This window comes from Hermetia illucens, chromosome 4 (assembly GCF_905115235.1).
Source record: "Hermetia illucens chromosome 4, iHerIll2.2.curated.20191125, whole genome shotgun sequence".
Classification (NCBI taxonomy): domain Eukaryota; kingdom Metazoa; phylum Arthropoda; class Insecta; order Diptera; family Stratiomyidae; genus Hermetia; species Hermetia illucens.
In genome coordinates, this window is record NC_051852.1 from 149574799 (window position 1) to 149586658 (window position 11860).

Below are 11860 nucleotides of genomic sequence, written 5' to 3' on the forward strand. Positions count from 1 at the left end.
TCATTCAATTTTACTGAAGTCAATTTTTCATGAATTTCGGAGTTTTGACACTCTGTCGACACATTGGTTTCAGAAGATTCAACTCCCTTGACGGGTGCCCTTTTATTAGAAGAAATTGACAATTGAACCTCTTTCTCTTTGTCTTTTGTAACTTTTTCTTTCTTTTCGAGTGTTTCAGACTTTTCTGGGGTATTGACACTGTTGCCGTTCTTTGAAAGCGTCTGTGCTTTGGTAGATTTTCTCGATTTTTCATTACTGAGATTCCCTAGATTTTCAGCTTCGGCAGTTTCTTTAATACTCACAGATTTTTGTTCTAAGTCGGGGGTCCTTACTACTTCTTGTTCTGATTTGGGGGTTGTTCTCGATGCAGAATTTTCAGTTTTTGGTTCACTGTCAATCGTTAAATCAAGTTTCCTGGATTTGGATTTCGTTGTTTTTCTATTCTGTTTCGACTTTTCTTCGATTCCAACCGGAGAAGACTTTCCTTTTTTGGTTTGTGAATCAACCCGCCTTTGTTCGTCTTTTATTGCAGATGGAGTACTTTCACAGAGCTTTGGCGTGTCGAGATTTTCTTTCGAACCTTCTGCTTGCACATTTTCAATAAGACAATCGGTTGACGGTTGTGATTCATTAGAAGCCATTGCGATCGAGTTCAATTCTATCACTTCACTCTTTTGGTCTTTCATCGAAACTGTTGTAACGTCATTTTTCAAAGGAACTGTGGATCCTTCTGATGAACTTTCGGAAATTGTAGGCACGTTTTCCAATGATTTCACTGTATCACTTTTCTCGAGATCACATTGAATACTTGAACTTTTAAAAGCGAAGGAGATTCCTATTTCATCTTCCCTCGTGTCCTGAGCAAAAGAAAGATTTGATTTCACCTCGTCAGTTTTAGTGTTAGTGAAAAGTCCTACCTTCTCTGAATGGACACCTTTAGGACCCGAATCATGTTCATCACAACTTTTTGATTTACTTTTCGCTTGCTCAGGACTTTTCGCACTACTCGACGGAAATTGATCTTGACTGATGCATTCGTCAAGTAAATCTGCGATCTCTTCAGTTGATCGATTCAACAAAACTGTTTTTCGACGAGGTAATATTCGACTAGGTTTTTGCGGTTCCTTTTTGAGAGGAACTTTTGTAGTTTTCATGCGTTGTTGAGTTAGCATATCACCCGTAGTTACAGGAGATTTTCCAGAGGAAGAAGAATTTTGATCTGTATCATTCATTTGTATTGATCCTTTAAATTCGTCGACATCTGGTGTTTTACTGAGATTTGAATATTTTTCTGAAGTGTCTACTTTTGAAAATGCTTCATTTGCCTTAAGATCAAAAGGTGGGGGAGTAGGTGTTGCATTACTTTGCCGTGATAAGGGTCTTCTAGTGCATGACATGGGCGAAGAGGGGTCGTCTGTATCTGAGAATCCTTTAAAAGTTTGAGGGCTTGAGCTAACATCACTTCGCGGCGAGTCTCTGGAAAGTTTTTGTGAGGGAAGCGAACTCCGCGAATTTTTCGAATCAGATTGATTTCGACTTCCTTTCATATTAAATAGATCGCGTACGTCATATTTTATTACTCGTTGTCGTTGACTTCGACGACATTCTGTGACTTCCTGTTGATCCGCAGGTACCACCTTCTCATTTTTTGACTTGTCTGGTTCCTTTTCAGTGTTTGTTTTGTCTGTCCCTGAGTTGACCTGCAATTTATCAACATCTGCTGCTGCTGCTGCTTGGGTAGCGGCTTGGGTTTTCAAAGCTTCCATTTTCTGTTTTCGTTTGTTTTGATAGGTTCGGACTATCTTCGGTTTCGGCAAGTTGAAGAAATCAGGCGACGATAGTAAGCGTTCTTCAGGATCAGGTGTTTCATGCGGTGGTGTATTTTCAGGTTTCTTTGGGGTTTCCGCTTGAAAGGGAGCTGGATTTGAATTTGTTGCTTCGACTTCAAGTAAGCGGGGCGTGACGGACCGTCGCGAAGATCTATCAATTTTGGAAGCATCTTGTGTAGTAACTAAACACTTATTTGTTAAACTGTTTTCATTCGCTACAGAATTTTGTTCACTTTGCTTATCCACACTGTATGTTTGCATGCTGTTACTGTCTTCCTGGGATACAGCTATAATACTGCTGCTACGAGTTTGTGAGTCTTCACTGAAAACTGAACTTTCGGCTTCATCGTCAGCACTGCAAGTCGTTTCGTTACTGTCAGGAATCAATGAAGAGTCCGGTGTCAGTGTGTCAGTATCTAAAGACGCGTTATCAGTCTCGTCGGGAATTTCTGCTAAATTCATATTTTCGTTGCCTACTGCATCAGATGTCCTTTCTATTGTACTCTTGATATTGCTTGTGGCTATCTCATGATTAACATTAAATCTCGTTAAAATACCATCGCTTACAACTAATAATTCGTCAGTTCCTATTCCACTATTATTACTACTACTAAAATTAACATTCTTCTGGACTCTATTTTCAACTAAATTTAAGCTAGCGGTGTGATTTAATTGTGTACTTTTACGTAGACGACTTCGTATGTTTGAAGCTTTATCAGTTTGTTTTGGTATGATCGCGTTAGCGTTTTGTTCCTGAAAGAAAAATTGACCAAGTCACAAATTTCAATAGAAATTGTAAACATTTGAACTGTCTGCAAAAAATGTCAATTTGAAAAACGATTAGCCAAGGCACACAGCTACATAAAGGATCGAGACAATATCCGTCAAAAATTAAACGAGATCTCGGAGAAATATGGTTTCAGGCAACAAATTCGAAATCTCAACAAATATTAAAATCGTGCATAATTAAAAAATTCTAACAAGCTTATGATATGTAAATATGGGGAACGACGATGTGAGTAGTCAATAGTGCTGTTGTTGGCGATGACATATGTTTGGGGGAAACACATTAATTGTTACATGAAATTTATAGTGAAACTTTATCAATTCGGAGTGGAGAGCAACAAACTAGTTCAAAATTCCTATAAACATTAGATTTTTCGTTATGTTGGTATTTATGACCCTATTACATGTTGACATTATCAGTTATTTTGTATTCGTAGTTTTCCTTTTGGAATTGCTCAGTCTGCTAGCCGGAATTATTTTCTCGAAAAAGTGGATGAAAGAATTTGCATGAAATTTTACGTGAAAAGTGAAGTTAAATGCCGAAATGCATTTGAAGTATGGGCTGGAGTCTCCTTTAAGTAGAAAACGCTTTAAAGAACAAGGAGGAAAGATATTGTCTGCTATGGACGTCTAAGTAAGAGAAAAATTCTTGAATCACAAAGAAATCGCTGAGAATGTTGGCATATCATCCGGTTCATATTTTTTTGCGGACATGAAACATGTAGCCACGAAGTGTCGACAAAAGAAAAATATCGCACAAGCATCGCTCAGGTCAACGACGATCCAAATTTGCTTAAAGAAATCATAGCCCCTAATGGAAGCCATATGAGCCATGACCGAAAAAGCATACCAATCTCGGACAAATGTGAAGATTTTGTTCAGGAATTTGTACGGTCTAAACCGACCTTTAAGGCTGGCCGTGTAACACCTGTTTCAGGGAGTTGGTGTGGTAAACTTAGCTTCGACTAATAGTATTTACTATTAAGCTGATGCTCCATTGAGGCTGAGATGTGTGACCGAACAATCTGCAGATCTCAGATCTTGCAATGTTTCAAAAGCGGCTCCCATAACGTAGAGGCTATCTGATTTTCCGCTTCGTCAACATTGAAACTGCCGGAAAGTTTTTCCAGTTTTAGCGATACCCGGAGGAATTCTCCTCCTCCTCTTGTGGCACTGCGCTGTTGAGCTCTGGCAGGCTGCGGTCCGGAATTAGGAACATTTTTATAGTACAGTGCTATGCATCAAAGAAAACTTCCGATGCAAATAAGAGGGAACCGTAATTGGGTCGCTCAAGCCTTTACTAGATTCATTGTACTATTCCTATCCCATTTAGGCAATCACAAACATCCATAATCATGGCCAAGATTTAAACTGACCTTTCAACAATCTCGGCATTCGCACCTCCTTCAGAATCAATGACACCACTGAACAAGTTGGGAAAACGGAAGCTAGAGGCTCAAGGTATATAAGGTTTTGTGTTTCTCAATGCAAGGAATGATGAGTCCATGACAGTTCAATGTGTACATAGTTTAGGCAGACATCGGAATGGGACACTCACTTTAGGTGTGCACATTTTGACTCCTTATTCGCGCACTTTACAATCCAAGTCAAAATTGATATCAGTTTCAGAAAGTACTAATCGAGACCTTTCATTTGATACCCCGCATGACTATATCGGCCGAAAAAAATTTTTACATCCCCCATTTGTATATATAGGGACCCCTCTAAACTCTACGTAAAGTTATGTCACTTACTGTATGCGTGGGATTTCATAGTTCTCATCTGCCACCAAATTTCGTTCAGATCGGTTTTACAAAATACCCCGAAAAGTGCTGGCCAGTTCCAATCTTTTAATATCCCACATGGCTTTATTTGCGAGAAAAATTTGCATCTCCTCATGGCACCTATCAATTCATCATAGTTCTGATATCCATACCAAATTGCATATCAATAAGGGTAGATGCTTTTAAGAAAAGTAAAGGGTAAGAAGAGTAAAAAATAGCGAAACTAGAATAGTATCGGCTAGATATTAGTTTGCTTTGCATATGATAAGCTGGGTCCTGGAGAAGGCCGATTAAATGTGGATAAACTTTTTTAAGTTAGAGAAAAACATAACCAAGTTTGTTGATTTTGTGCCAAAGAGAAAAGGACGAAATGATGTTATTAAAAATTTACTACTCATCCAAGGATATCTTAAAGAGTCGGTGTGAATATGCTAGAAGGGATAATAAACAGAATAAGAGCATCTCCCCTGGTAAGAAACAGTAACCGTCTTCCTCCCTCTTTTCATTTTTGAAATTTGGATGTTAACTCAAAAAGAGGAATCCCTGGACTATAAAGAGTGGGAGCAAATTGCTCTCCATTTGATGCGGTCCGACATTAAATGGTTGCGGACTTAGGATTCTTCAATCTTTAAAAAAATTGTTAAACTCCGGTCAAGTTTTTGTCCCAGCTATGGGTGGATTTACGCTGAATATAATTCGTACCCTTGTTGTGTTTTACGAATTATAAAAGGGAGCGTACAACACCTGCGGGTCACTTCGATCACGCTGCTCCCAGGCAGAAGTGAGGCAGCTTTTGAGGATTTGCCTCTGCCCTGGTAAGAAACCGTAGCCGTCCTCGTCCCTCTTTTCAGAATAAGAGTTATCAAAATAATAAAAACATGTTCGAGCTTTCGACTATCATTTGCTGCAATGTGCTGGTTCCCCTACCCTCAAAGACAACTGTTAAAAGTTCTACCAGGATTTTCATGTCCCATTTCTGGAAAAACTCACTCTAGAGGCTCGTGCGTCGGCAAGAATTGGACTTTTTTTAATTTGATTGCATAAATTCTCAAACTTCCTCCTTAATAGCAGACTAAGCAGTTCATGCCTGATGCCAAATGTTTGCCTACTATTGCAGAGCCAGACCATCAGCGATGTTCAAGTGTCCTGAGGAACCAGTCTATCAGCGAGGTTCAAGTGCTTTGACATAGATTCCAGCAGAAACTGATGGCAACTCCCAACTCCAACAGGGCTGCATATGGTGTTGCTATTTCGGGTTCAAAACGTTGCCCGACTGTTGAAACAGATTTAAATAGTGCGATCTCGAATGTTTTCTCGCAAGCATTCTTCTACTGTCAATTATTGGTTGATATATCTTCACTTGGAATATGTTCGTCATTTTTCTGAGAGGTCGAGTCAGCCCCATACTTCGGTTTTTCAGGGACAGTCCTGAGCCCGATCCGCCTTGCACTATTTCCCGATGAGGAAGATTATTAAATCTGTAATCCCAAAAGAGCAGGAGCTATTGTCGCGGAGCAATATAAAATTTCAAGAAGAAGGAATGAACATTTTCACCTGTGAATGCAACAGGAACAATTTGGATGATAATGTGTTGTCTAATTTAACAAGTCGGAATACCGGAAGTTGGACGCTTCATGTATAACGGTTTTGTGATCATCATGTGTGAGATATTCCCTATTCAAGTTTCTCAATTCGCGTATACCTCCAATTCAAAATATTCCTTGATACACATATATATTTCCAAACTGCAACTCCGCCGTTCGTATGACTTCACTTTACATGATGATGACGGTATACATGTTTTAGAGTGCGATAAATTTACGTGAAATACACAATTTTGACTTTCTATAACTTTGTTAATAAGGTGGTCAAAGGGCGAAACGTGGATTGGTATCCACGATGAAGCATAAAACCTGGGAAACACCTGCTGAACCAACAAAAACTCTACTACCCAACCCTATCTCCACCTCCACGTGGTGACCGCTGGGAGCTCTTTCTTAACGAAAAGCTGCGAGTTTCCCTAAATTCGCCTAAAACTGGGACAAATTGTACCAACTGGTCCTCCAGGTTGGGGGTTGGGCAGGGCTGACAACCCTACACGGAAAATGTACGCCCCTATACAGAGATGGAGCTGCCAAGCAGCCGGCCGATACCCTGTCTAAATATAGAGTTGACGTAACAGCGTTGCAGGAGATGCGTTGGACAGGGACCGGTTTCCTGCAAAAGAGTAGCTACACCATATATTATAGCGCCCATCCAGTAAGTCATGTGTTCGGAGTAAGTTTCTTAGTCAGCCAAAATATAAAAGCTGCTGTTATCGGTTTTGAAAGCATAAGCGAACGGTTATGCAATATAAGCCTCATTAACGTTCACGCCCCTTCAGAGGAGACTACAGAGTCGAAGAAGGATACCTTCTACGAGGCAGTAGAAACCTGTCCTAGATATGATATTGGGGACTTTAACAGCCAATTAGGGACGGAGCTTGTACTCAGGCGATACGTTAGCTCCCATAGCTTCCATCAAAATACAAATGATAATGGACTGCGGATTATTAAATTAGAAGTGTCACACGAAATGGTTGTTGGAAGTACCTGGTTTGCGCGAAAAGCGTCCATAAACAAACGGGGGCCTCTCCAGACGGGACCACTTTCAACCAAATTGACCACGTATTGATCGAATGCCGCCACCTCTCAGCCTTGATGAATGTCAGAACACATAGGGGGGCCAATATCGACTCGGATCTCTATCTCGTTGGCATGGTGCTTCGAGCTCGAATACCAATACCACCCAGAATCCCCTCTGACAATCAGGTGAGAGTAACAGCGAAGCCATCCACAACACAGCCCTCCGCGACACCTATAAGAGGGAAATGGATGCCGCAATAACCACAGTCAACAGAGATCCTGGAGGTGAAGCATCAACAAATGATCTTCACAACCACCTGAAGAACATTATCATAAATACGGCCACAAACATACTTGACCCCAGCCGCAAAAAGAGTCGGAACGGCTGGTTTGACGATGAATGTAAGCTAGCAACAGAACGGAAGAATGCTGCATACCGGGTAATGTTCCATTCTCAAAGCACGCGCGGAGACTTATCACGAACTACGGCGAGCGGAGAAGCGACTTTACACACGGAAAAAGAAAGCCTGGGAGAGTCTGTGTTTCGTCTCGTCTGTGAACTCAAAAAGTATAGACAGCAACCGCACCAGGTGCGCAAGTTTTACCAACAAGTCAACAGAATGAAGCCTTACACATCTCCTGCCGAGACAAAGAGGGAAATTTGATTTCCGACAGAATGGGCTTACTGGAGCGATTGATGAGCTACTGGACAACCAGAACATCGGCGTGTTGGAGGTCCTGCCAAGTGAAGACGACGGACAAATACTGCCACCACAAAGTATAGAAGAAACAGTCCCGTCAAATTCATCGGCTTAAAAACCGTAAGCCGTCAGGAGCTGACTACCCCGAATTATAACCGAATTGGTTAAATATGGTGACCAATTACACCAAGTGGTTCATCAATTGATGCTCAAAGTATAGGACAGCGAATCAATGCCTGACGACGAGGCATTATCTGTCTCATACATAAAAAGGGAGATATCACACAGTGCAGCAACTATAGAGGTATCACGTTGCGTACCATCTAGAAGATATTCTCCGCTATCTTGTTAGGACGGATAGCCCCATACGCCAGCATCATTGGCCCATACCAAAGAGGCTTCACTCCAGTCAAATCAGCAACAGATTAGGCAAGCGATGGAAAAACTGTTGAAATATGGACAAAAGTTGCACCATCTTTTCATCGACTTTAAAGCCGCCTATGATAGCATAGCCAGGGTAAAACTGTACACGGCCATGAGAGAATTCGTTATCCCGACGAAATTGATAAGACTGACTAGGCTGGCCCTGACCAATGTGCGAGGCCAGATAAAAGCAGCAGGATCAGTCTCAAGACCATTCGACATCAACAACGGTCTACGACAAGGGATGCCCTATCATGCGTCCCCTTTAACCTGGCCCTCGAGAAAGTGATCCGTGATGCTAAGGTAAATCCAAGGAGTAAAATTCTGTTTAAGTCCACCCAACTACTGGCCTATGCTGACGATATCGCTACGATTATGAAATCCGCGCACGGTTGTTGGCAGCCAACAGAGCCTATTTCAGCTTACAAAAAGTGTTCCGCTCGAAACGTCTCACCATAGGGTCAACGCTCTTACTGTACAAGACAATGATCTTGCCAGTCCTCATGTATTCCTCGGAGACTTGGGTTCTTAGCAAAAAAAAATTGCGAACACGCGTTCGAGAGAAGAATCCTCCGAAGAATTTTTGGCCCCGACGACGGTTCCGTAGCCTACACAATGGCGAAATCTATGAGCGATACCATGACCGTCCGGTTGTGGATAAAATCCGGTTCAATTGGTTACGGTGGGCGGGTCACTTAATCCGTATAGATGGGGATGATCCAGCCCGGAAAGTCTATAAAGGCAATATCTATGGTAGAGAAAGAAGACGAGGCAGACCCTGCCTAAGATGGAGCGATGGCGTAGGCCAGGACGCTAAACAGCTTTTAGGGATATCGAATTGGTGTACCTCGGCGCAAAACCGGGATGTCTGGAGCAGGCCTAGACCGGATACCAGTTGTTGCGCCGTTGATAATGATGATTCTATGCGTCCACACATCTGTGGCTCCCAATTCCTTTGAAATTTCGATTCATTCAGTCCAGTCCTTCATCGCTGTTGAGAACAGAATAATTATCTTTCTCGCGATTATATATGGTCAAAACTTCTAAAGGAAAATTAAACACTCTAGCTTTTAGTGTGTTTCGAAAATTAGAGCAATTGAAGCAGCATGCATTGACCATTTTAAGGTAGAAAAATTCATTTTCTAATCTCCATATTTATATGGAAACACATTTGTATAACAGTTAGAGAGTTTCTAGGGCAACGACCATGGCAATTGTGTAATGACTAATTCAATGTTCAGAACAAGATTTTCACGTTTTTTTCGATTACCATAGAAATTGCGTCAATTAATTTGATTACATCTTTAAATGGAAAGCTAAAAAGAGAATTGGGATAAGTAAGGAGTTATAGGAATTCCTAATTAGCAATAGCGTGAGCTGATTCCCAAGAAATGTGTAAAAGAGACAGATGCGAACTCGTAAGTGAAATCTTTTTTCCGCGGATAATTTCAACTCCATCAGGTGGGATTTTGATTTTTAGCGCGAATAATGGGAGTTCTTCGGCAAAATAGTCGAGGATAAATAATTTATGCGATTTGTAAAGTTTGCCTTATTTGCAAATATTGTAAAGTCAACTGTTATACCGGCTTCCTTCTCAATGAGGTTTGTGTCATGGCTACACGTCATTGTTTGCAATTTCCTATTTCCATTTCGCGACAAATTTTCTGCGAAAAATATACAAAAATGTAGATAGAAAACTTAGGTATCAATCCAAAACAGATGTATTTAATCGAATATGAGGCTTCAATGATCTCCAGCCGGAGAAAAATGAATGAGAAAGTTACACATCATCCTTCACTTCTTCACATAAAATCGACTGTCCACCATGCAAATTATCGATGATTTCAAAGAAGATGCAAATTGGGGATTTATATCCTCTGAGAACGCAGCGTGCAATACAGAAATGATAAGGCTATTGTCACTCAAACTCTAGACTACTCGACCTCGGCAAAAAATCAAAATGGGTGCCAGAAACATAAGAGCGAAAAAAATCGAACAATGAAATCTTTGCGCGGAACTGTTATACGAATTTGTGGGGAACTAATGCAAACTAACCTTTGAAACTGGGAGGCTACGGCGGGTTCTGCGGACGCCTGAATCGTGCGAGCTGTCGTCGCTTTCATCGGGGGGCGGCGCTACCTGGTCCTTTCCATTCTTCTCCACAGGCTGCACGCTTTTCACACCACTTCTAGTTGCAGCCGGTGCACCCGTCGTTGCAGCCGCGCTCGCCGCTGCTGTTGCTGTACTCCGTCCACGACCCATTTCCAGTTTTCAGCGCACCAAAAACTCGCAAACAACTGATTTTGTCTTCCTCCCTAAATGATTAGCGGAGCTTTAAAAATGTGTTATTCTTCAACCTATGCTCACTAAGTAAGAATATTTCAAAAAAGTTACAAACTCCACTTAAAATCGAGTGGGAAAGTTCAGATAAGAAGAAATAAGTGTACCTCGTTGCTGCTGCTGAATGGCACATCCACCTCATGAAACACAATTGTGTATAACAGTCCAAGTGTAATATAAAGGGAGAGAGACGGCAATTAAAATACGAAAAAATGGGGGAAGACACAAAATTTTTCTTCCGACTTTCGCGCGAACGGAGCTAAACTGATTACTTCAAAAGTAGCGCATTTTGCGCATTACACTGGCTACGACACTTTTTCAATATGTATATGGCATTTTCCTTTGAGTTTTACACAAAAATCCCGTATTTGTACGCGGAACTTCCACTCAACTTATCGCCATTATACATTTGATGAACTGTCAATGGGATGTACTTTCCTACTTTTCTCTATTGAATTTCGCTTTGAAGTCTGTGCTGCCATCTTTTGTCGCGTATAACTTGCATGTTCCGCTGTAAAGTAGGACAAGACATAGATTTCTTTTATAATTTTCTATTATATCATATATTAGTTTAGAATGCTCTTGGAATAATATTGCAAATAAACATTACGTCGTAATGGAGATCTGTGAACCATGGGACAATTTTGAAAGACTTTGTCTAGTAAAGGCTACTTCGGGTAAATTCGTTAACACCGCAGTATAGAAATGTAGAAACTAGTGATCTATTTTGTAAGGCGTCCATATCTACAGCTGCTACGACCCCGTGGTCACGAGCCAATGACACCAATCTGAGCCTCTGCCAACCTTGCCAACAAAATATCCTACTTTATCATCGAATTAGTTGGGAGGAACTCAGAAACAGGGACGTCACCCAATGTTTCAATTGCCAACAATTTACCCACGTTTCTTCAAACTGTGGAAATGACCCCAGATGAGTCAAGTACGCGGGCCCACACGCCTCAGGGACTACCCCCGTACAAATGTACAAGACAATTCTGATAAGGAGTCGAGGGCGCCCCTCAAATGTGCAAACTTTGGTCAGATACGACCAGATTGTTCTAGATTCACTTTGCGCGGTAATTAATGAATGTACTTTCAAATACCGAAGTACCGGGAGAATGTTAGAAAAAAGCAAAAATGCATCACACTAAAAACACACTTTTATTTTTAACATTGCATCAAAATTATAACCTTTTCATTGAAAAAATTTCATGTCAAATCTATAATATTTCCTAACTTCCATTGTTTTTGCGACCTAATCTAGGCCTACTCCGCCACCGAGAACACCGGTGGTGGCAACTGTCAATCGAATTAACAACATTCGAAATAAATTTCGAATGTTGTTAACCTCGGTGCGCCACATCACTCCGCCC

At 41.2% G+C, this 11860-nt stretch overlaps 1 protein-coding gene across 1 annotated transcript; it reads right to left on the bottom strand.

Annotated features, from left to right (window-relative positions):
* Window positions 1–19: 19 nt before the first annotated feature.
* Window positions 20–10969, bottom strand: LOC119654119 (probable histone-lysine N-methyltransferase CG1716). The gene is made up of 4 exons (XM_038059282.1): window positions 10595–10969; window positions 10203–10462; window positions 129–2582; window positions 20–52 (listed from the first exon to the last, which is right to left on the bottom strand). The coding sequence occupies exons 2-4, from the start codon at window positions 10407–10409 to the stop codon at window positions 20–22; spliced, it is 2694 nt and encodes an 897-aa protein (XP_037915210.1). The 5' UTR covers window positions 10410–10462; window positions 10595–10969.
* Between the last annotated feature and the right edge of the window lie 891 nt (window positions 10970–11860).